General features: G+C 36.7%; 1 protein-coding gene across 3 annotated transcripts; it reads right to left on the reverse strand.

The window, feature by feature from the left end:
• Window positions 1–1886: 1886 nt before the first annotated feature.
• LOC135613188 (DNA-directed RNA polymerase III subunit 1-like) lies at window positions 1887–26221 on the reverse strand. 3 transcript variants are annotated; one of them, XM_065110267.1, is made up of 28 exons: window positions 25984–26221; window positions 25761–25890; window positions 23994–24143; window positions 23177–23333; window positions 20728–20909; window positions 20497–20609; window positions 20274–20373; window positions 18903–19103; window positions 18652–18800; window positions 18424–18565; window positions 18177–18317; window positions 15536–15724; window positions 14924–15116; window positions 13221–13314; window positions 11850–12084; window positions 11412–11603; window positions 11078–11176; window positions 9275–9478; window positions 8916–9191; window positions 8020–8167; window positions 6671–6822; window positions 5799–5954; window positions 5603–5719; window positions 5405–5472; window positions 4264–4468; window positions 3964–4166; window positions 2208–2364; window positions 1887–2041 (listed from the first exon to the last, which is right to left on the reverse strand). In XM_065110267.1, exons 1-27 carry the CDS (start codon window positions 26052–26054, stop codon window positions 2313–2315), a joined length of 4119 nt encoding a protein of 1372 aa, XP_064966339.1. In that variant the 5' UTR covers window positions 26055–26221; the 3' UTR covers window positions 1887–2041; window positions 2208–2312. The 3 variants fall into 3 exon arrangements, with proteins under 3 accessions (XP_064966339.1, XP_064966340.1, XP_064966341.1); XM_065110268.1 differs by lacking the exons at window positions 1887–2041; window positions 2208–2364; window positions 3964–4166; window positions 4264–4468 and having other exon boundaries at window positions 5441–5472; window positions 5603–5730; window positions 25984–26205; XM_065110269.1 differs by lacking the exons at window positions 1887–2041; window positions 2208–2364; window positions 3964–4166; window positions 4264–4468; window positions 5405–5472 and having other exon boundaries at window positions 5579–5730; window positions 25984–26205.
• Between the last annotated feature and the right edge of the window lie 5 nt (window positions 26222–26226).

Raw genomic sequence — 26226 nt, forward strand, 5'->3', positions numbered from 1 at the left:
TCCAAAAGAATCAGAAGATAGTTAAAGTGAGATATTTATAGATCAGAAGAAGTGGAATTTCTTGCTTCATCTTCTTTTTTTTTTTTTTTCCCGCTTTTTGTGCCTGTCTAACTATAGGCAAAAACCGCACAATTGTAAACATCAAAGAACATCATTTATGATAGGAACAAAAGCATGGTATGATTTTTTTTTTTTTGACGGAATTTCATACTAAAAACATTCATCAAAGCATGACAAAATCATATTTTCAGCTCCAGAGAAGAATAAAATCTGACGTAAGTTAGAAGACAAGAGTGCTTCGCAGACACGTTATAAAAAATGAAGGTCATGCCAATCCACTACTCGTTGGTTCCTATCATGCTTTCTTTATCGCATCACTTCCACCACATCACTTTATCACAGGCCTTCTTAGAGGCTTATAGCTAGATTTTGGTATATGCGATGCGAGCTTTCGGATATTGGGCTCACTAGAAACTTGCAAACCCAATTGCAGGAGAAGCATGAAAGCTCCCAGACTGGAACCCAAACCCTACATTTCTCCTTGGGGCAAAAGAAAACACTATTTCCAGCCAAACGAGTGGGAAGCGAAGAGTTTCGATTGATTAAAATCAACGTTCGTTTGCCTAAATTACCCGCAAAACTGAAAAAGAAAAACCCCGAGAACATCCATAAGAGGGCAAAAACCATTTCCTTCTCGAGTCAAGATCATGAGCCACAACTGAGAACCCGATCCCCTTTTCCAAAAAAGCAAGCAAGAAAGAAAGCTGCGTTTTTCGCTCACCGGGAAGGAATCGGAGGGTCCGAAGGGCGAAGCAGAGCAAGCGAAAGAGACGAGGGAGAAAGCGAAATGTACCTCAAAAAAGGCCATCGAGAAGAGCTTGCGGTGGAGCAGAAAATCCAACGGTGAGCTCGGATTCACGACCATCCCTTCCTGCTTCCACCTGTGAGCGCTCCATCACGAGGATCGTAACGGAGACCCGATCGATTAAGTAATGACCGGCTCGTAACTGAAGAGGCCGCACGTGCATCGCTAATTACATATTTTGATCGTTTTCGCATTGGGATCGGTGAACTTTTAAAACTTATATTTGGATTTCATGATCAGCACCGCCGCGGCCATCTTCCTTCCCACTGTCTGCTAATGAGTTGCTGTAGGTCACAGCAGAGAAGAAGCCGCTCTAATTGGCCAAGAAAGAAGCGAGTAAGCGAATGGGTCAGCGATCAACGTTGAGAGAGAGAGAGAGAGGAGGAGGCGGAGGATGGGAAGAAGAGTCGTTTACTTACGTAATCAGCGGTTAGCGGTCAACGTCGAGGGTCAACGACCAACTTCCTATTTGCGGATGAAATGTCATACCTACCCTTAGTTACCCGGGCCGAAGGTTGGCGTCGTTTCTGGTTTCTGTGGTGAGGGATTTGCTTCGGTGTTTCCAAAACCAATTTTAATTTACCAGTGGGATTTGGGAGCTCTATTTTTCGATCCCCACCCTAGTATTCCAACTAAGTCCTAGTTTTCCTACCAACGGTGGCTTTTCGTTCGCTAAAAGGGTTGCTTTATAATCACATCTGAATCGAACGATACTTTCTGACATTATGACCATTCCCACTCTTTCACTTCAATAAAATTCGTCAAAATTGCCTTTGACCCTCCCGAGCTCATGGCACAACCAACTTTCTATTAGTCAGCTGAAAACAGGTCACCTTGATTTTTCAATAGCAATTCAGTACAGATATAGAGTTGTTAGAGACCTTCATAGAATATTAATTTGGTTGCTCCAAACAGAGATGGTTTAACCAAAATCAACCCAGTTCCAACTTGAAAGAAACATGACCTGTTTAGATTTTTGTATGATCAACCAGCGCACCCCAAAACACAAAAAAAAAAAGGATTAATGAAAAATCTCAATGTATATCTATATAGCTGATTCAAACAGTTGACAGCAGCAGCTTCTGGTAGCCATCACCATTCGTGATGATGCTGTTATTTGCACCAATTTCTGGCTTCTATATCCTCCAGCAGGCAGACGTGCATTCACAAAGCAGCCTGTATCGATTCGATGATTCTAGATCGAGTTATAAAAAATAATTGCAGTTCGGGATATGATACAAAAATTGTATGATACATGGAGTACAAGCATAGATATTTTACTCCAGCATGGGTGATGTCAGAGCAGAAAGAATGAACCGTTCCAAGAAGTGAATTTGCTTACTTTCTTTAGTTCAGACTCCTCCAGTAGATCAGAGAAGCACTAATCTTCAGGTGAGCATTGACGGAAAAATACATGTTGATGCTGCAAAAGCTTTTGTTAAATCTCTCAACTTATAATTGGATCAGGTGCATACTTCAATTCAGGAAGCTTCTCCACCCTGATGGAAAAGAGTTCATCATTAGGCAATGTATTTATCTTCTGCATAAGGTATTTCATAAGGTATTCTTATCAGAACTAAGGGCACTAAATGAATTTTTTTCCATAATGCTTGCATACAGAACCAATACCTACTCATATTAAAGTCCAGTAGATAAAAAATAACGATATTGGCAATTTGGTTCGCTAGCAAAATTCTTTTGGTAGTTTATTACCGAACCTAATCACAGTGGATAGACATTCATTTTTGACAACATTGGCATGCTAGATTTATGCCATGTTCTGATCATATACCACCTACATATGGTGTGAACCCTTTGTACTTTAGTTTTCGTAGAAAGAATTTGAAACCTCATATCTTTAGTTTATTTGTTACAAATATACAAGAAAATCTTTCACCAGGTTGAGGCGCATCAGTTCATATGAAAGATTACAAGCATCAGACCAGTTGACCATAGATTACAAGCCTGATAACATTAGTTGGCTCCAATTTCGAAAAGGGCAAGAAAGACTAATTTTAAATGAATTTTCAATTGGTTCCCTCACTTTTTGAATCTATTCAATATCTATGCTAATATAGTTAACCATATATTAAATAAGTTGTTTACCTATTAGGAACCTATTCTGATATTTCTAGTCTTCTTATGGCAGGATTATGTGGGTGATGAGATTACTTTCATAGCACAAATTTAATCATATAAATGCCCTTAAGGCCTCGAACTCATGCCATATATATGAAATAAAATTACAATGACAATTACACATCAAACTTTATTCAAATACAAAATAGATAAGAATATTATTCATAATTCTTAAAATCAAGATAATTAAATTGAATATGTAGTTTGAACCAAGAAAAACAAAATTAACACAAAACCCCTATAATTCTTATAGAGAGAATCCATTAAGGAGACCTGCTTAATCAAACTGGTTTACTAATGCTTACTTGTTTATGGGTTGGGAGTCCATGCCATTGCTTTGCTATGGGTTGGGAGTCTGTGTTGTCCCTAATATAGTAAACACTGGTAAACAATGGAGGAGCTTATCCTCCTATAGGAGAGCATTGCACTTCTGGGCCTTTTCTTTTTAGTAGTGAAAACTGGTGAAATGAGGGGATCCACCACCTTGGTTGGCTAGAGTAGCTTCCCCTCGTATAGGGAACCACTTGCTTCGGGGCCGATTAAATAATAACCTTCCCAACATGGTGAAATTCATCCTTCCGTAGGATCTCAAACAACAGGGGAAAGCACCCCCATTGTTGGCACATCATTTTTTACACTCTTGGCCCTTATAATGTTTCCTCAAAAATATCAAAAATCATCAGACAAACCTCTACCTTGGTTTGTCTGCGTGTGTTTTTATTTTTTTAATCACCCATGGACTCGTGTCATGATACACCATTATTATCTAATTGCAAAACATTTATACATGGTCTCTTGTTAATAAATACATAATTTTAACAGATAAATTTATCTTATCCAGAAAAGGACATTTCAACAAAAACTTGCAGTTAAGATTTAAGACCAAAACGCTGCTAATGAGCATGAAATAAATTAAATTAAAAGACCATATTTGCTATCATGTTGATTTATATATGTACCTTTGTCTAACTTTCAGTATTCCAGTTCCAAGTTGCATGGGGATGCCCATTATAATACATTCGCTAACACCCTCTATTTGATCGTCCCTTCCACCATACGAAGCATTAAACAAGTGCTCTGCAGTTTTCTCAAAAGATGCTAGCATCAGAACACTTTCTTTCATTTTTGAAATGCCAAATCTTGTAATCCCAAGCACTTCTCCCTGTTACAAACAATCACAAAAGATTACACATTTAAACATTAAAGAAATCCTTAATTGCCGGGCTGCAGCCAGAAGGTAGATGCATCTAATGCCTTACCTTATAGGTCATTAGATCTGCCAGAAGCATCATATGGCGAGTATCTATACTCATTCCATGGCCACGCATGGTATATTGTATTTCATTAATGATGCATTGCCTTGCAGCTTCAATTCCAAGTGTCCGCTGAACTTCAATGACATGGTTACTTCTTGTTTTACTTGCATCAATTCCTGGAGTACCCATGACAGCTAAAAGGTTTGTACTACATTCAAAGAAGTCCAGAAAAGTCAGCTAATTCTCTCTGTTGCTAAAAGAGCAATGCAAGAGTATCAGGCAAAAATCTAGCCAGTGGACAGAGCAAGGACTAGCATCAAAACTCTGGGCTGCTAACCATCAGGCAGAGGATGACGACAACATTTAACTATGTGACCTAAATCTCTAATCTTTTATAAGGTTGCAAAAAAAAAAATTCTTATTCTTAATAAATATTTAACTATAAAAATCATCATAAGCCCTTGTATTTTATCATGTGTGTTTGATCCCTCTTTATTAACTTATACATATCTATCAAAATTCTGCTTAATTTTATATATTTTTGCAATCTTTAAAGCATACTCATCTAACAGTTGTTTCTTTTTTAACTTCCTCGCACCACCATTAGCTCTCTTTTGAAAATACATATTTACCTTTAGATTCTCTAGGTTCTCCTTTGTCACATTCCTAATTTTAGTGGTTATCAGAATCCATTGTATATTACTACTGTTTATGTCCAAGTTCCAAACTTCTTCCTTCTCCATCCTACCTTTGAGAAGTTTTACATTATTGTCTTTATGGTCCCTCGGACTCTCGTAAAATTACTTACTATCATTTCTCTTTTCTATGTTCTAAAACAAATATTTAAAATCACCAATCTATTTTGACTCATCAAGCTTCACCTAGTATGATTTGCAATCCGTACATGCAACTCTATCTACTAATCTAGTTAAAAAAAGACACTAAACTGGTGTTCACTATTCTAAGATATCAAATGCCCATATCCTTTGTTGAAGGAAATACTAACAATTATAAGATCATAAGACATGGCAATTTGATTTCTAAAATGCATCAAAGTTTAATCAGCATATCCATTGAAAGCATGAGTAATAGCATTGCTATAAATGTGCATTTACAAAACAACAGAATAACTTAACATACTAACCCTTCAACCAGTAGGTTGTATACTCCATTTGTTTCGTTGATGACAGCACGCTCAACAGTCGGAATACCCTAATATTTAGAAACATGATACTATTTCCTTACTTTGATGAAAAATTGTTCGGTCCACAGATTTTTATTGTGAAATATAGTCAGTCTAAAAGGAATTCTTAATGATACCAATACAGCTTATGCAATTCACCTTCACAATAACCTTTGGAAGCATCGCTTTTAGAGAGTGCATTTCAAACTGAAGCTTTCTTCTATCAGCTTCTGGGGGGTAGATCTTCAACTTGTCGCTGCCTATGTTATTTATATGCTGAAAGAAAGCTACCCACTGGAGAATGACACTGGAAAAGATAAGCAACAAAAAAGGAAGTTCCAAGTACGACATTTACCTCAGATTTCAATTTTATTTTTGGATGGTTTAGGATTGAGTGACACACAGACTCAGCAGAGACCCTCATATGTAAGGCCTCAATTAGATCCATGTCAAGTTTGACGACTATGTATGGTCGACTAGATTTCAACACAATCTTCAATGCTTTAGCAACCTGCACAAAGAATGGAGCAAATCAAAATTTTATTCTGATTGTAAATAACAACTTGACTGAAGATTCTGTCTATACACGTGATTCAGCATGATTCAAGATTATACATAAATGAAAGTCTATTAATCAAATGCTTACACAAATCTGAAATTTTACCCTTCTCAAGAAAAAAAGAATAAATAATTGATTTATGTTAATGTTATATATTAATTGTATTTTGTTTCTTCTTTTGTATTTTCTTTTCTTCTAGTTGGGGAGGCTATAAAAAGGGGAAAGGGATTGTAAATAGCAAAACAAATAAATTTTCCCCTAAGTGAGTGTAGAAAGCTTTGAGTGAGTCTAAGAAATAAATTTATTTCTTATCTTCCCCTTCTCTCTTCCCCAATTATTCTATTCCACCATTACATTAATTTCTTAAAGCCTCAAATCTCTGTTATCTTATATTTTCCTTTAACCATACACAATTCACCGAACCACAAAGTGTGGAGAACCTGATGTTATTGAAGCTTTTCGGCATTGAAACTATGCTTGAGGATAATAAATCATCAGATAACATGACAAACAAAAGCAAACAATGGACAATGACTTAAATAGATGGCAAGTTGCACATACAGTTCATAAGGCATGCCTGACACTGGAAAATAACTAACATTGATCTCATTGTTACAGATAAAGGTTAGCCAATAAGACACCACCTCCAATGCATTAAAAAGGCATACCTCCCCTAAGACGGTCTTCTCAATACAGCTTTTCACCACACGAGCAGATAAAACATCACGACCATTAAGAAGTGTAGCAGTAACAATTGGTGTGCTTATATTTTTGGAGGCGTTTATTATTTCCTTGATACGAGGAACACCGAGTGTGACATCTAATGGTTGGTTAAGAAAAAACTTACAATGCGAAAGGGCATTCACAATATTTCAGTAATTAAAGTAAAAAGAATATATCAAGAAAATATCAGAGTCAAACTAAAAGAATGACACCCACAAACACAATCCTGTGGAGTCACATAAGGTGTTAATTAGGAACTAAAAGGTGAGTGATCATATACAAGCTATGGTAAGTACTGGAAATGTTATTTGTTTATGTATCTGAGATGAAAATCAGAGTTTTAAGTTACAAACATGATCAGAAAAGCAATGTTATCAAGGCTTCCATACAGTAATATGCCAAAGTGAGACAGCATAAAATATTTATAGAACTTTTGTGTTAAGAAGCCTATAGCAATGCGACAGAAGGGGCTTTCATTATCATTTTGAACCACAAAAGTAGACCAATTTTAATAAATATGACCTCAAGCTCCAAATTTGATGTAATGAAGAAAGACCATGCACACAAAACATGAGCCATCACTAGGAATTAAACAAGTCCATACAGGAGATAAATATGAAATATGAATTGTGTTTATCCCTGTCAATATTCATATGCTTATAATATATACATATATATACACAAAAGTTTGGATAACAAATCTTTCAGTTTTTTTTTTTGGAAAAAAAAACCTGTTTGATGGAACAAGTATTAGACTACATATAAATAAACACAAATTTGAATAACAAAGCTTTCAGTTTTTTTTTTCCTTTTTGGAAAAATAAACCTGTTTGATGGAACAATTATTTAACTTTATCAATTAGAAATCCTCAACTACTATCAGAGATGACAGATTCTCTAGTTTGTGAAATCACATGTAACTTAAAAGAATTAGACATGAATGAATGCGAGAGAAAGGAAATGGGCTTGAGATTTAGGTTAAATCCATGGAGGAAACAACCACATACACAAACATTTTGACCAAGACTAATAGATAACTTACAAATAGATGTTTCAAGCAAGGTCCGCCGTACCGTACCGTACCGTACCGGAGTTTCGACCCGGGCTCGGTACGGTACGGTACCGGTGTACCGAGCAGTAGCATTGCTACAGTGTAGTACTGTAGCACTATAGCGGTACAGGACGGTCCGCGTACCGAGTACCTGGCGGACCGGTATGTACCGCCCGGTATGGCCGGTACGCTTCGGTACGGCAGACACTAGTTTCAAGTAACATAATATCAAATAAAGGATACTCATGCTAGCAACTCCAGCAAAGTGAAATGTTTTCAACGTCATCTGTGTTCCTGGTTCTCCTATGCTTTGAGCTCCGATTGCACCAATGGCTGCTCCAGCTTCAACTTTTTTGGAGTGATAGCGTGATATACATGTCTCTAAGAAAACCTGCAATAAAATTTAAAATTTAAATATGAAGAGTTTTTCAAATGATCATATCTAAGAAATTTCTCTGACAATACTATATTCGAACTATAGCTTCTCCTAAACCAAGATCTCATTTCGACAAACATCATAAGCATACAAGCAACTCATGGACATTAATTCAGATTTATTATATGCCTATAACCAAGGATCACAAATATCAGAAATATTTACTATTGTTCGAATATTTATAAGCAGTGGACACATCTCAATATTTATTATTGTTCTCAATTAATATATTAGTTTGTCTAAGGACTTCGTTTTACACTGTAGCTAGACAAGTTCAGATGTTAGGACAAGACAATATCTTGGGCTTGTTCTTTTAGGATGATAGAGTAATAGTTGTCAGAGACCATAGTTGTAAAGGGAGCTTGTACATGAAACAAGAAACTCTATCACATTATATAGCATTGCACACAAATTGCAATGTTGATGACAGGGTAGCAGGATGAATATAGACAACTAAAATGTAAAAACCAAGTTAAACCAAGGGCAAGAAACATAGAAGTTTGATGCTTGAATGATTTGGTCACTTATACTATATGTTATCACTTATCACTGTTAAAAAACAAAATGTGCAAATTTGTTTTTCTTTCTCGAAAGAACTCCATTCTTCAATACCAATTTGACATGAAATCAAATGAACTAATGTTTAGACTTCCACATCTGCAAATGATATAAATGTAATTCAACACAGAATGCCAAGACAAACCTCCAGTTGTTTAGAACTAATTCCAGATATCTTAGCAGCAACATTTTCCAACACAGTGGAATCCTTTCTCCCCATATCAGTTTCATCAAGTTTAAGTGATTTCCTCATGTTTGCCAATGCAGATACACGCTTATGAACGAAATCAGAGAGCAATTTCTTGAAGGCAGCAGAGCAACCACCCTCGGGGGACATATCATATTTTGCCAGTCTGTCATCCATAATTCGTAAAGCTTCCGTTGGAGATAACATGTCATGTTCTCTAGGAGGACAGGTAGCCTGTGATTTGGAAGAGATGAGCATTTTCTGGAGATGTAAATCTTTCAGAACTTTTTCAATAGTTGCATTTGAACTATACTAACCATAACTTTCATAAATAACTGATCCATATTTAAGGGAATGCCATCCTTTCCTTCCATCTTTGCTGGATCCATGCCATCATCTCCATAAAGAAACTGCACTATACCTCCACTAGCATTGCGCACTGTCTCATCATAATAAATGGAGAGATCTTCCAAACCTTTCATCAATCTGCGAGACATGTATCCAGTTTCTGCAGTTTTTACCTACTATGCAGCAAATAAGCATAAATTTGATAACTGAAGAAATTTGGCACATATATTACAGCATATCATAAAGTGAAAAAGTATGCTAAGAATTAAAACAGTACAACTCAGAAGCTAATATTAAAAAAAATGAAATTTCCCTTTTCTCATTACTTGAGCAGTGAATTTTGTCAAAATTTATCTAGTTCATTGCCCTCTTGAGAGGAAAAACAAGCATGACGAAGGAGCAAAACAAGGTTGAAGTTCATTACCCTTGAATACCCTTAAACAGAAAAGTTATGGACATTATATGATTCAAACACTCCAAATCATATGTATGCATCAAGTTTGTGTTGCACGAACACCAATAAGAGAATCAGATACAGACATTTTAGTTTTCAGAGGATCCACACATGAAACTCCTACGACAATAGTGTTTGGAAACAAAAAAAGCAACCAAGAGTCCTATACATAACTAAGAGCCTAGGGCTCAATTATGTAGGAACTACAGAACTACAAATAATCACAGAAAACACATGAAATGTTCAGGTGAATGTGGAAAAAGTAAAATAAATAAAGTTTACAAGGAGCTAAATGAAAATCACCAAGTGTAAATTGTGTCCATGTAATAGGTGTCATGTGATCTATAGTCTCATACAACCACCACATGAGTGAGAGAAACTTAGAGCCGAAAATTTTGGAGAAACTTGGACAGAAGAAATAAGCAGGCCATTAGGACAAATTTATGGCACAAGCAATGCATGCCATTGAAATAATTAGAACTGAAAAATTGGAGAGTCAGGTGAGTATCACATCCACTCAATGTTCTGTCCAACTAGCACCTTAGAGATCAATAACTTAAGAATGAAATCTATAAAAACATACCATGTTCATGTTTGTTTTAAGGATTTGTGTATAAAAACAACAGAGAAATAGGTTGGAAACAGTTTACTTGCATGGACATGTCCAAATGTAAGTTGATCAGGATTAGTGATGTAAGGAGAGAGAGCGGGAGACCTTAGATAATGGTATATTGGGTTGACTACTCTTAGTTTTACAAGTGATATTGCCCAAAAAGAGTTCGGTGGCAAGAAAATATCTATGTAACTGATCCTAAACAGTTGAGGCACTAAGGCTTGCTTGTGCATTCATATGCCTACTTGTACATATGTTAGATGAACATATTCCAATATGAAGACAAATGATATAACTTTATACTACAATATTTCCTATCAGACTGTCCATCCAAAGAAAGAAAAACATGAGACCATATCCACACATAGCTGCCCCCTCCCTACTGTCTTCCCTGTTTTGAACTTCAAATAAACCTGAGTGCAGAGAAAACAAACAAGAGAACTGTGCACACATGAAGAGTATCACAGGTTGCCTTTTCATACATAGGTCTGGTTTTCAACCTATTCCAAGTAATATATCTATGTTCGCCCATCTTCATTTCTAAAATTTGTACAAGAGATACATCAGAAGATCCAATATTAGTCACACTAGATAAGTAAGAAATTATGTAAGCATATATGAGATAGCAAAGACAAGAACAAAATTAAAACGTCGAATGAACTTTGAAAATTGGTAAGTAAAAAGCTATTGGACAGTTATCCATACTGCTGTGTCGACAAGACCTTCTCGTCCACCCATTGTATGGAAGAAGAACTCGGTGGCCGTCAAACCAGTGTAAAATGAATTAGCAACAAAACCTTTAGCCTGCATGCCACAAAATAACATCATACAAGTTTGTGGTGTACAATGCTTAAGCCTAAAAATCTCATATGTATAAATCATATTGTCATAATAGGAGCAGCATATGCATTTACTATGATCAATCAAGTGCAAAGAAGTCATAACAGAAAATGTGATAGAACCTTGATGCCAAGAATACAACTAATTCGGACACACATCTCAAAGAACAAAAATATTATTTATACATCATCAAACTTACAGCTGGAGTTTTCGAATTTATAGGGAAGTGTGGAAGAGTTCGATCTATAAATCCATTAGGAGCACGACGACCACCAACTGACTGCTGACCAACACATGAAACCATCTGGCTGATATTGATGGGAGAACCCTTAGAACCACATTGTGACATAATCAAAGGGCTATTTCTCCAATGGAGTTCATTCATACAAACCTGAAATAGAAGAAATAAAGAAAAAACTTACTGAAAACAAAAAACAATGGAAGTTCAGTAATAAAATTTCAAATAAAAGTATGAAACTAAAGAAACCATATTTTTATCCCTTCCTGATCCACAGAAAAGACTTCATTGGAACGAACACAAATATGAGCTTATGGTTAATGTATAATGCTAAATCTCTGGAAACAGAGACTCCAGATAAGTTAAAATAGTGCAAAATAAAAATAACAGTGTCCTCACATTTCCAGCAATAGCTCTAATTTGGTTTAATACACCAGTTATCTTAAGTTCCAAGGTCTGAGCGGCATTGCAACCAGGCTGCAATGTAAGTTTCCCTTTGCCGTATAAGGAAATAAGTTCATGGCATTCTCTATATCCTTCATCAATTTTCTTCTTCTTTTGCTGATTAAGATGTTCTCCTGGCTGGACATCATCAATACCGATTGAAAATCCATGGTTTCCTATCCACCTGGCACTGTAGATGCAAAGCAGTAGTACCATATAAGTAGGTGATCATTATGGATGATACTAGATGATAAAGCTTTCTAGCACATATTGTGTTTGCTATATTTTTTTAACAAAATCAAGTCACAAAGAGAATAATAATAATCATGGAAAAATGAATTTCAAGGACCAGGAGATGAGATCAGGTTTACTGATCTCAGGTTTTGTTCACAATAAAATATATTTACTGTTTAGATCAGGTTTTGCTCTTATGAATGTAGGTTATCATTCTCAAATGGCGCTCATTGAAATTTAAACATTTACAGTGCCATGATTTAGATCAAGATTTCATAGTTGATACAATGGATATTTGTAGTGACCCATACTGGTGCATACCAATGTTTCGACAAGGAATAGAAAGAGGTTGAAGAGGAAGGTCCGGTGGAGGAATAGAGGAGGAAGAAGGAGAAAGAAAGAAGAAAGAAAAGGAGGAAAAGAAGTGCAGCGATACCTAGGAAGCAGCGGCAGCAGCAGCAACAACAACGTTGAAGGTAAGCAACAGCATCACAGTGACAAAGAGGCAGTGCCGCTATAACATCGCAACAACGAAGAGGCAGCGTCATGACGTCTTATGCGAGAAGAGCCTTAATCTGCTTTTTTTTTTCTTTTTTTTTAATGCTGAAATGGGCTAGGGTCCATCATTTTTTATTATTTTATTATTTTAATTCGGATTGCCTGAAACGTGGTGGTCTGCATTTCGGTCCATGCTCGGACCAATACATACCGCCCGAAACGGTATATATATATATATATATATATATATATATAGGCACATAAGCATCCACAACCAAGATTTAAGCCAAAAATGTAATAATATTGTGTGAAATCAGAGGCATTGACATGAATTAAAATTAGACTAGTTGTTCACTTTTATCAGCCCATTTTCCCCTTCCTCACTTTCTTATGCACAAAAAGTTCATGGTTACACACATGTAAACAGTATTCAATAAAATCAATATTAAGATTGTGTTGTAAGTTGTAACCACATCCACATCAAGCAGCAAAAACCAAACAATATTTTATGGACTATAAGGCATTATTTGAAGTGAATGTACTACAATAAAAAGGGTGAACAAATATGAATAAAATGACATAAAAGAAAGATACCTCAATTTTGCCAAACGATTCATACAACTCGCAGCAGCATGAGAATTATAGTCTCTTAAGAGAACAGAGAACAGCCCGTCCTTGTTACCATTACCTTCAACAAATAACATGTTACACATGATCTAAAAGGTCAAGCAATCCCTCTTTTATATTTCAAGTAACATGTATCATCTGAACGTGCACAGTCATATGATAACAATCATACTTGACAAAGTTAAGTGATGACATTTTCTAAAGCAGTAACGTTGACTATTTTTTCGAACACAGGAAGCTCACAAATCAAAAGCTGCTGCTAACAGCATGCAAGTCTAAAAAGATCTCGACATACAATGGTCACAAGAACCAACATACAAAACTAGTATGTGAAAAGTGGAAATACCAACATCCCACCCGATACCCCCTTTTCTACATGCCATGCAGAATGTCCCTGTAATTTAAAAATAAGAAAACATCACATCAGTTAATTAACGGTGTTGAAATTCCACCAGAAAATAGAATGAAGACTGGGCAATCTCGCCTGGTCTGGTCAGGAACAGGGGCTACAGCCGAAACCTATCAAACCAGACTTACCACTCAGGTTTAACAGTCAAAAACCAGGGTACTGGGCAATGATTCTGTCACCCAATACTCCAAATTGCCCGGTCCGATCAGGCACAGGAAGTACCGTCAGTAACTCTATTGAACCAGACTTGCCATCCAGTTTGATAGTTAAAACCGAGAGTACCGGGCAATAAGCCTATCACCAGATACACCTACCATTCTTTTTTTATTCTTTATCGTTATTTTTCTTTTTTTGTTGTTTCCTTTACTTTTCTTCTCCGCCAGCTCCTCTGTCTCTCTCTCACCCTTTATTTCTATCTGTATCTCTTATCTTTATCTCTCTCCCCTTCTTTGCCTCTTCCTCCTCCCTGCAACCTAACCACTGTCACCCAGCAGCCGAATCGCACCATCCTCCATCGCCTCATGTCTCCTCTGCCTCCTCTTCCTCCCACTCCACTTCTCCTAAATCACTGCCTCCTCTTCTTCCACCTACTCCTCCTCCCCCATTCTCCTCCTTCCCCCTCTCCTCAGGTCTCTCCCCCTTTCTCTTGGTCTGGGTGGTACCAAACCTTACTGGGTGTTAGTATGCCAATCCCACCAAAATTGTACCAATCCAGTAGCTGATTGGTATCAGCACCAGATTGGAATTTTAGTCCTTGGTGTATACATCAAAATCCATGTGAAAAAAAAAAGCCCTATAGTTATCAAACCCGCAGTTTGCTTTGACATAACAGTAACACCTACATCCCATTGACCATTATCTGCACATAAGTGGCCAGCTGACATTTTTTTTCTTTCTTTTCCTGTGGGGGAAGGTCAGGCAGGTTTTTTTTTGTTTTGTAAGGGAACAAGGATTTTTTCCCTTTTTTGTTGGGGTGCTTGCAGGGGGTTTCCGAATTATCTCTCTCTCTCTCTCTCTCTCTCTCTCTCTCTCTTTCTCTCTCTCTGTGTCTCCGTCAATGAACTACAGTATGCATCCTTAAAAAGTTAAAAGACTAGAACAACCTTTGATATCATCAAATGTAATGTGCTTCAAGAGATACAAGAAAGCAGAATATTGGTTACTCAGAAAACATGAAAGTTATATGAATTGATAAAATATCAGAATCAGAAATCAAAGAAAAAAGTTCATAGTTAGTCAAGATGATTTGATGAAAGGTTACCTAGAGTAACCTTCCCAAGTTGCCCGCATATAAGCTCGCTGTTACGGAAATATACGTATCCATCACTGGGACACATAGTCTCAGATTTTGTATATATTTTCTCTTTGACCATAAGATTTAAGAACACCTTTGTACGTGCATTAGGGCGTATAAGAACACTAAATAGCTGCTTCCCAGTCCAGAGCTCAATAGGCTGCAAAGAACATATTAAAGAATATGTAATTAGGCACCATTATATTGGCAAATTAATGCGACAAACTAAATACAGCTGGGAGAATAACTTAATGAAACTAAGGTAGTACCCAGTGCACGAGTCTAGGAAGGATCAATGTATGCAGTCTAACTCTAAATATAATGAGGTTATTTTCGTAACTTGAGCCCTGGTCTCCCAGTCTCCAAGGTTGCAAAGGGGCAACCTCTAAATACGACTTAATGAAACTAATGCCTAAAACAACTCATAGATAATTTTTAACAAATTTCAAAGGCAAAAAACTTTTGGCCATCAAAGTCCATGCATTCAAACAAATACAAACTTCAATATTAAAAGAGATATCACTAGTTAATCACATTGTATGACATATAATTTAGACTGAAGAGCAAAAGGAACCTTGCCTTGATAATGGCTGGTGAAGGCAAATCAATGGGATCCATGGAATCACCCATATAGGAGCACATAAGAGAGAATGCAGCTCGATCATAGAATGTGTCTTTTCTTGTAATCAGAAAGGATGACGTCAGGAAGTCTTGAGTGGAAGCAACTAATATTTCTCCATTCTTTGGAGTGCACAAATTATTCTGGACCTGTGAAACAGAAGTACATAAGCTTTAACAATATAAATATATAATCACAAGTGTTACTCCTATAGATAAAAGCTACATTAAATTAAATTTAAATGTCACAACATATAAGGAAAAAATTTAATATGGAAACTGCAAATTGCATATTAAGCTATTTTCTTTCGAAATGTGGTTTTAAGAGATAAATAAAAACAGAAACAAAATAAGTGAAAACAACCCAATATGCAAGAAACTATTAAGAATATTGGAAAACATAGACAACACAACAATATAGTTCAAGTTTTGGGATGGTATTAGTTCTCACCTTTTGTAATTTCACAAATTTCTTGTAAATATCATCCCAAATTTAAAGCAGTTGTCATTATTTTGTGCATTTCTTCCAGCATTTAGAAGATCAAATCAAATTCATTGGGCCTTTAAAAGAAGCGATTCTAGAACCATACATGACCTGTGTGTAACCTGCAAGTTCCTGCAGTTTCAGTTCCATTATGGTATGATGATGGAAGATATGCCCCTATCCTCTAGTGGTTCAGGACATTTCACTTTCAAGGAGGCAGGGGGGATTCGACTTCCCATGGGAGTTCTATGAAAGGAAGTGGCTGACAGATTATCAATAAACAAAAAAGCAAGGTCACCTTGTGTCCTTGAACCGTTGATCATCCTTGGGGCCAACAAGGATATTATAGGAATATTCTTCTATTGTCCATCAACTACACCTTTCGGCCTCAAATCAGATAATTCTCTCAATTTTTCTTGCTTGATCCTATGAAACCAAGGCTGAAAGGATTGAAAAAGTCAGTTACAAATATTGATGAAGGATTCCTTGATTGAGCCACCATTTTACTGTGGTAGGAAACTTAAGGACACAATGCATAAGTGCATTATGCCCATGGATCTTGGACACCCCTAGCACAAGAAAAAATTTCCCCGACATAGATAGGCATTCAATAAATCCACGGTGGCAAGATCTCTCGTAGTACCAGACCCACCAAAGCACTCCCAATACATGCTTGGCAAAAACAAACCAAATATTGCTTAGTATTATACATTGAAGGCAATGATTGATATTGGGTGCTTCCTTGACTGCCCAATCAATGGCAAACCATAGCAGTTACACATCCATCAATAACCATTGCATGAACAAGGCAGTATATACTTACTTTTTGTCATATTTTTAGACTATAGATACAATTATATTAGTCAATATTCCTAATTTCACCTAGACCAGTGCGTACTGCGTGGCATTTAGTAGTCTGCACGTGAACCAGGATGCTAACTGCCCCTCTTCAGGCGGTCTGATCCAAGTCATTACATTTGTTTTCCCTAACTATCTCTCCCACCACCCACCACCGCTAGCCAACCCACTTATTGCTCATGCCACCCTCCGCTGCTGACCCGGTACACCTCCTGCTCCCCACACACCATGGCACATGCTGGTATACCATGCATCGATATACCAGTTATGAACCGAACCCATACCAATCCAAACCTAGTACAAATTCAGTACCCAAGATTTGAGGCCATGATATTAGAAAAAAGTAGCGGCGATGGAAATAATCATCTGATGTCACTTTTGACAAAACTAAAATACTAAATAAATTTGTCCTTTGTTGCCACAGTAGCACACCATCACTGCAACAAGTGCATGAAAGCAACAAACAGGAATGCTACAACCTCAACTTACAAGATTAACCCAGGGTTATGGAAAAATCTGATTCTACAAATAAGAAATAGTTTAGACTGAACAAGACCCTGGCAGAACACAAACAGAACCCCAAAGTTCATGAGAAAATGAACAATTAAATAGTCATTAACCTCCATTTTGCTCATGCATCTCATTTTGCATGTCACAGGCCTAGGAAAATGAACAATGGTCATTAACCTCCATTTTGCACATGCATCTCATCTTGCATGTCACACTAACACAACATTCCTACCGCCCATGCACAGAGATGTGACATGAACTCAGCACTCAAAAGATGCAAGGCATGCTCATGAATATGTTATCATCTTAAGGCCCTAAACAAGAAAATATCGCTATTGGCCTCACTCCGTTCCAATATCACCAACATATTCAGTTTTGCAACCATGAGATGTCTTTATATTGAACCCAGACTAAAGACTAAAGAACAAGCTGGACTCAATAAGCCGGTCTGGAACTCATTAAATCTTGGTGTGCACCAGCTAGATCTTCTATAAAGACAAGTTGCATGAGCCAGAATCGTAATTTGCATTACTACTAGCTTGATTGTGATATGGGGTTTACCAATATCAGATATTGTGCCGCTAATACATAGCTCACAATACCATAAGCATATAAAAGGCAGTGACTGCCAAAACATCTCATTGGATAAACTCACAAAAACACCTACATTCTAAAGGAAATGATGTGAACTTAGGTACTCCAGATTTCAACTTGTTATCTAACAATAACAGACCGGATGAAAGAATATACCCCCATGAGCATAAGAGCTTCAGTACGAGCTTCTTCTGTTTGAGGAACATGTAAATTCATCTCATCACCATCAAAATCAGCATTGTAAGGGTTGCAAACAGATTCATTAAATCTCAATGTTCTCCAAGGCATTATCCTTGCCTGCATGAACAGAAAGAAAAGTGAAGAGATATTACTGAAACTACCTTCCAAGTGACTATCATAGCCACTATACTGATGAAGATTAATTGCTGATAAACATACAAACCCTGTGACACATAATTGACATCCTATGCAGGCTTGGTTGTCTGTTAAAAAGAACAACATCTCCATCTTCTAAATGCCTTTCTACTATATAACCATATTTTAGTTCACTAGCAGCAGTCTTCTTGTCCACATACCTTAAATGCCTACACAACAATTTTCCGCACTTAAACTGTTGCAAATATTATTATGTCACTGCAAACCATGGAATCTACAATAACTAACTACTTACTGCTTCGTGCCATCACCTAATAAAATGAAGTTTGCCCCTGGGTATTTGTCAGGTCCATTGCATATACGCTGCCTTAACTTTTCTATGTTATAGGCAGAAACTCTTTCTGGATAAGTTAGTTTCTTAGCCATAAGCACAGGAATGGCAACCTATGAAGCAGCCAAGAGAAAATTTTATTGAGATACGTGAGGAGGATAAATATAGAAAATATTTTTTTTATTTTTTTTGTTACATGTTTTAAATTGGTTGACCTCTGTAATTTTCAAATTCGGGTCAGGAGAAATCACAGTCCTTCCAGTGAATTCAACACGTTTTCCTGACAAGTTACCACGAAAGCGTCCCTGCTTCCCTTTGAGCCTCTGAATAAGTCCTCGATGTTTTGAATCAGGAACTGAAGGAGCTTCACTATTTATATATTCAACGACTTGAATTTGAAGGTGAGCCCAGCAGTCCTGAAAGAAAAAGCAGAAAAAAAATTCAGCCAAGTGCCCATAATTGATTTGGAACACTCAACCATTGGAAAAAGGATGTTATGGAATTTATCTATGCAGAAAACAAATTTCGTGAGATGAAGGATGCAAATTAAAGCATATTACTATATATTATTTGAAAGAATATAGAAAATCTGCCCAATAAGGATAAATCAAGCTTGCTAAATCCAAGATCAATTTATTGAACATTGAATACACATTGAATGCCTCATGTGATTCAACGACAATCAAGCATGTGCCAAATCATTTATTTGCATTCATCACAAATGGTAGAAAACACATACAAATAATTTTCTAATGCATTGACAGCATGAAATTTTCTAGAAAATATGCAACAAAAACATCACTGCAATATTAATTGTCTATTGAGAACGGAGTATAATATAATGATAGAGATCAACAAGCAAACGAGTGTTTTCATCGAAGGATTTGCTATATCCCAACAATCAGAAAAATAACTGAAAATAGTAAAACAAAGGCATCTATCCATAGCTCATGCCAAGGCTCTTCTGCCAAGACCACCCTGCTTCGACTCAAATGAAGCACTAAAATCAAAGTGTCTAGGACTTGCAAGATTCTGTTCAAGGTCATGGATCCTAAGTTATATTGACAACTTGCTAAGAGATCATATGTAGCTAGCTTTTACCCTTTGCCGATAGTGGATGCAAACAAGATCAAAAAGGGTCCTGAGAAATGTAACTTCTTATCATAGGAACCATACTATTTATAAACCTTTAGCTATGTGAATTAACTTATTGCAAAAATGAAGTTCTCAAGATTGCTTCATATGATAGAATTAAAAAAATTTGTCCTAAGGACCTAAACAAAGTAAAGAGAGTTCTCTTCCTGTTATTAATTTGAATTGGCCTATCCATGCTATAATATTTCAAAATAAACAAATGTGAAGCTAATCTCTGGTGAATAAACCAAGGATACCTACAATGACAACTTTCACTTGGAACTTTGACCCTCATATGAAATAAAATAAGCCCCTGCACTTAACCAACCTTTGATAGATTCGTAATGGAAAGAAAGCCAAACCTATCAACTTAACTTTCAAGTATTTGTTTCAGCTGACTAATTTATTCCAAAGGAGGACCAAAACAGAAGTTAAAGAGTGACAACTCTTACCAAACACTTGAATGGAGGAGCAGCACCTTCAAGATCCTCTCGAAGAATAGAATTGGTGTTGATTATATTTTTCAATATGGTAGTGATACTATCCTCATTGCTGAAATGAACAAAAATTAGATATAGTTACTGCAAGACAACAAAGGAACAGCATGATGAAAAATCAACAGATCAGTGACTAAGATGCATTGTAGAAAGAAAGAACAAAAAGCCCTAGACATACCTTGATTTTCCAAAATCAACAAAAACAGAAGGGCGGACAGCCACGGGTGGCACTGCAATAGTTGTCACGATTAATTTATCGGGTCTATCATAAAGATTAAGCAATTCACAGTCCTGCAGCTCAAGAACGGGGGGAAGTTATCGACAAACAAAAGAAAAGGCAAGAACAACAAATTATTATTTTCTTCTGTAGTTTAACATTCAAAGTTCAATCATTAAAGGAAGCATTTACCTCATCGACCATTCTTTTAAAAAGAGAAAGAACAGTAACTGGACTTAAAACGTGCACAATTTGAAAGGATGATTTAGCTTTAATGTGAGATAATGCAGCACGGACTACTTCTATGCTTTCATCAACACTTCTTGAAAAGTCATGAGCAATGGCGAATGATGATCTTGCTTTTTTTACCACACCTGCATTGATAAGAAATTAAGTTAAAAGCAGCTAAAGCAGGACTTAACTACACCAAATGGATTGTTGATCTTCATTACTTGCATAAATCATGCATATCTTTTACTATCAGCCAAATGTAAAAAAGTATAAGCAAGCATTAGAGAACTTTCTGCCAACAAGGAAGATGGCACTTCAATTATTTGCAATTACCCATCATTAAACTTCATATGGATGTATCAAAGGTAAACAGCTTTTTATCTAATATCCATATACTGTTAAATATAAATACATGAATAAACATGGGCATCAAGTAACTTATAGGGAGGTTCCTCTCGATTCTAAAGAATTTTGTAATGATGCCAATCAGAACTGATCAGTCACAATTTAAAACTTACACAGAAGGCTGTTTAGAGTTATTAATTACGCATTTAATAGAACCATGGTGTAAGGCATGGATATTAACTGTTGAGGCTTTTAAGCAAGGTTCACCACACTGTAGTGTTATCGCCCGGTATGGGCGGTACATACTAGTCCAACAAAGGGTCAGTACCAGGCAATATGTACCAATCCGATAGGGGACCGGTACAGGGAGGTGCACACTGATCTATCGATATGCCCCACTATATTATGTGTCAGTACATCGGTATAGTTCGATGTATACCATACCGATGGCCAATCAGTACACCGGTATGGACCGGTAAGATGAACCATGGTTTAACGTTTTAATTTTCTTCTAAATATTGCATGTTGTCTTATTATTTTAAAGATGACATACTCCTGAAAAGCATCTACAAAAGATAAATGGGTGTGAATATCTAGAAGACCGACAAAAGTGCAAGCAGCTACTTCATGAAGAAAGATAATTTACATCTTAGATGACGAGTATGAAAACGGGAAAACTATGCACAACATATTTCTTTCAGAAGATATATGAAGTACAAAATACATTTGTTCATGATCATGTAAGGTTTAGGATTAAGTACAAAATACCATTCAACAAGGCACCTTCTTCTATGCCAATTACACAGGAATTTTTTACAACTTTCTACAGTATGAAGAAATGAGAGCAAATATAAATTAGTGATCATGACAAAAGCTCCAAGGATGGTGACTTGAGGCACACTTTAAGATGCAGGCATAGGTGACTTGAAAACAGATAGGCTAACTACCCCATATCTGCTCAGCATCATAATCATCAGAAACCTATACTCCAGGAAGGGGGACAACCAAGAGGGACACAAAGATAAAAAGGATATACAAAAAAGGTCATTTAGAAGATCCATCTGAGCGTGAGATGAGATCACATTTGTTTCGATTAGCAGTTGGGCAGAGAAGAGTTAGTAAATGATCTACTCCTTAAGATTGGCTAATTGCTGCCGAAGTTCCTTATAAAAGGAATTAACAGTCAATCATCAATAATTGCAATGCTTTTGATTCTAAACAGACCATGGATTTAAGGTATCAACTTGTGTGGGCAGAATATCACTACAGGTTTTTATGTGTTGCCAAGGGCATCTCAATATTGTGGTTTGGAAATAGACCATGCCAGCCAACACGAAGCCTGTACAAATGTAGGCTGGCCTCCATGTCATAAGCAGATGCCATGCCAGCATATTACTAGAATGCTTCGGTGTGAACTAAAAAGATGATGCCACCAAGAACAGTAACTGCTGTATGTTCCAAGGCATGATAATTGTGATACGGTTAAGAAACAAAGACCTTTTCTTATACTCCAATTTGCAGATGTATGCATTACTTGGATGCAGAGACTTGTAGCACATACATCGCCACTTAGTCCTTAACCATGACGATGACAATAACCAACATCCTTTAGTTTACAGCAATAGTTTGCAACACTAATTGGAACATTGGAACTAGGGATGCAAGCAAATCCAACATGAACAGGTAAACTATTGTTTGCATTTGATTCAAATGAATGTACAATTGTTTTTGAATGGCTTGAGTATAACAATGTCCATTCTAAGTGAGATAAACTTGAAAGAAAAGCAACATGTTGTCAGCTTAGCACGGGTAGAATAATTAAAAAACCATTGTTCAACAAGAAGAAAACAGAACAGAACTCAAACAAGAAAACAAGTCCTTCCACCTGCAAACATGAAAACAAAAAATTGCAAAAATATAAAATACTTAAGAGAATATATGCAAGTAAACATTATTATGAATAACATGAAATCATATATGCTTCTCATTGTTGCCAAAATAAATAATATGTAATCAGCAAGTACTTCGGACTTCAAAAAGTTTAAAACAACACATTGCTACTGACCGTTTCTACTTCCACACCAAGGACAAATAGAAATTTTGCACTTGTCTCTGATTTTCTTCATAAGAGCATTTTTCATGAATATATCAGCTTTAGGATTTCTCATCTTCTTCAAAAAAATTCTCCGATCATTTTCCAACAGAAGTATCCTAGCACAGGCCTAAATAGCATAAATGGAGTAAGTTTACCATAAAAAAGAAGCTCATGACCGCATAGAGGGTTGAACTATAATCCTAACATAAGGATTGAGCAGTATTCAATCCCATCAATTAATATTAAAGGCTCTGAATCGAATATCAACTCCATTAAACATGATCCACAACATTTTTGAAAGCCTCAGCAATGAAAAATTATTTTTTTAAAAACACCCCGATATATGCATCAAACAGGAGGGAAAGGAAGCAGCTATAACATCATAGAATGTGTTTGGTTTGTTGACAGTGTGGAAGCATCAACCAGTTGAAATTTTGTGTGTATTCATCAAGCATATTTAGAACAGCAGCAATACATCATGCATGAACGCTTTGTACACCACTCATTTTGTGTCAGTTTGATAAGCACACAATATATCGCATAAGTTTTAGTTTCCAAACACCATGAACATTGTAGATCATGGACCCAATGTTCAATATAGAGCATCCATGCTTGATCTTAAAATGATAGGATTGCAGCCTCTATTTCTTGAAACAAATCTAGCTCAAGTGTAAAAAATACATATGGTTACAGATGTAAATGCATGTGTTTATAATCCACAATAGAAATGGTGATAAAAGACAATCTTGTAAATCGTAATAGATCATGCCTTAAAGGAAGAAAGTACCTTGCAGATGCACTTCAAGACATTAAGAATAGAATTGAAAAAGCCAACATTGAAAACAGGTAGTGTCAGCTTTAGATATCCAAAATGTCCAGGACACTCAGTGAAATTCCCATGGCATGTAGCACAAACTCCGGCTTTGTTAGCAGCACCCTGAAGATTAGGTTTAATCAGTAATACTGATGATAAAACAATTTAACAATTAAGTATGTTGAAGAATAAAGCATAATCCTAGAAAATGGTATGGATGTGAAATGGCCATGAATGTCACAACCAACTGACCAAAGGGCCCTTTTTTTCACCAATTGAGGTTAGGTCGAAGTCAAAAACAACTAGTTAAGCAGGTCAAATGTGCTAAGTTTTTTAAGTTTGTAAACATATCAAACCAAAAGGGGATGAATGCCAAAACCAAAAGACCCTTTTTTCACCAATTGATGTTAGGTTGAATCCAGAAACAATTAGTTAAGCAGGTCAAATCAGGCTGAATTGATTAAGCCTGTGAAGACAATAAACCAACTTATCCCAAGTTGCATTGGTTTACTATCAAGAAAGCAGCATCATTAATCAAGTGATAGCCTTCAAATGATAACAAATCTTGCAACTTAAGCCCTAAACCAAGGATCAAAGATTTAGCAAGCAAGGATAGCATGTTTGTTAGCATTACCAGCCGATATTGACTTAAGTGCAATGAGCCATCATACATGTCAGAGGGCACAGAAAATATCACAATTTATAGTAACATCATACTTTTCACCGAGCTAGCATTGGCATAAAATCTTTGACAATATGTATCCTTCACCATATATGTCTGTAGACACAGGAGGCCAATGCATCAATTCCTCTTATTAATAAAAATATTGCTTCACTCTTAACCAAATGAGCTTTAAAACAATATGAAAAGTTCTAAGAATTTAATGAAGAAGTGCGACAATCAGCAACAAAATGGAGTTGTGGTATTGCTACATGGATATGACTAATACAATATGAACAACCTCCCTAAATGTGAGAAAAGACTACATATATCTAACCTTCCCTCAACCCACATTGGTCGAAGACTTGTGCAGCTCACAGTCAACCCTTAACTAAAACATCTTCGAAACACTACACAAAACAATTAGGTATAATGACTAATTCTGAAAGAATGATAATTCCATCAGAAAATAGCCTTAACATCCAGCCTCGAAGTTGCAATGTGTACAATGCAATATTCCTATTCAATAATTCATGGAGTAGGAGAACCAAACCTAAAAGAGAAATAGAAGAGATAGATAGTTGTCAATTACAGTCATTTTCGACAGGAGGTTGCAATGAACTTGAGCATCAAAGGAAGACACACGTACAAACATACCTAATTCCAAGTAAAATGGACACAGAAGCAGCTCTGTAATTCTGTAATAATTGTTGTTCTAGATGTCACACATAGGGTACTGTTCAATGGCTCCACCACCATATAGATTATCCTTCCTCTGTGACAAATTGGCTAGCTAATGCTGATCATACATATATAGACACACATATATCCATATAAAGGTTATTCCTAATGCAAAATCTAAGTATGTGATTACGTCTATTGATTGAACAAAAATGATAGATCTACAAAGAACAAATTCCATTCAACCCAGTTATGACCAGAAGGTGCCTCTGGTGCAGCGACATAATAAATTAAGGACAAACCAAAAGTCTACGTGTTAAACCTTAGCCAAGAAAAAGAAAACCCAGATGAAATGCAGATTCCAGAGGATAAAAAGAATTCAAGAAGCAAGAGAGTACCATCTTAGGGTCAAGCAACCCATTCTCCACGGGTCTCAAATCAATCCCATAGATTCGATTGTTCCACACCTGCACCTCCGCTAGTTTCTTTATCTCCTCGCCCGAGAACGTGCTAAACCGAATACTCTTTCTGCATCATCAAGAAAACATTGAGACCTCCGAGATTTCTTGGGGGAGAAGATCAAGAATTTGCAACGATGGGCAGGATTTGCTTCGAAATTACATTCTTTGAGGACCGACGTCCTCGATATAGGGTTCTTTCGTGCACCGCAGCTTCTCCTCCCGCGGCGGCATCGCACAGGGAGAGAGGCCGAAGGAATTCCGGCACGCCGCGGTTATTCGACACAGGACGCACCGGATGAGGAATCCAAACGAGGGCAACAGGACGAAGATAGGTCCGAGATCAAGAACCTAGGGTTTCATGAAGGTTTTAGGGTCTTTCTTGGAACGGGTGGGGGTGGGGAGA

Source organism: Musa acuminata, chromosome BXJ2-5 (genome assembly GCF_036884655.1).
Source record: "Musa acuminata AAA Group cultivar baxijiao chromosome BXJ2-5, Cavendish_Baxijiao_AAA, whole genome shotgun sequence".
NCBI classification, from domain to species: Eukaryota; Viridiplantae; Streptophyta; class Magnoliopsida; order Zingiberales; family Musaceae; genus Musa; species Musa acuminata.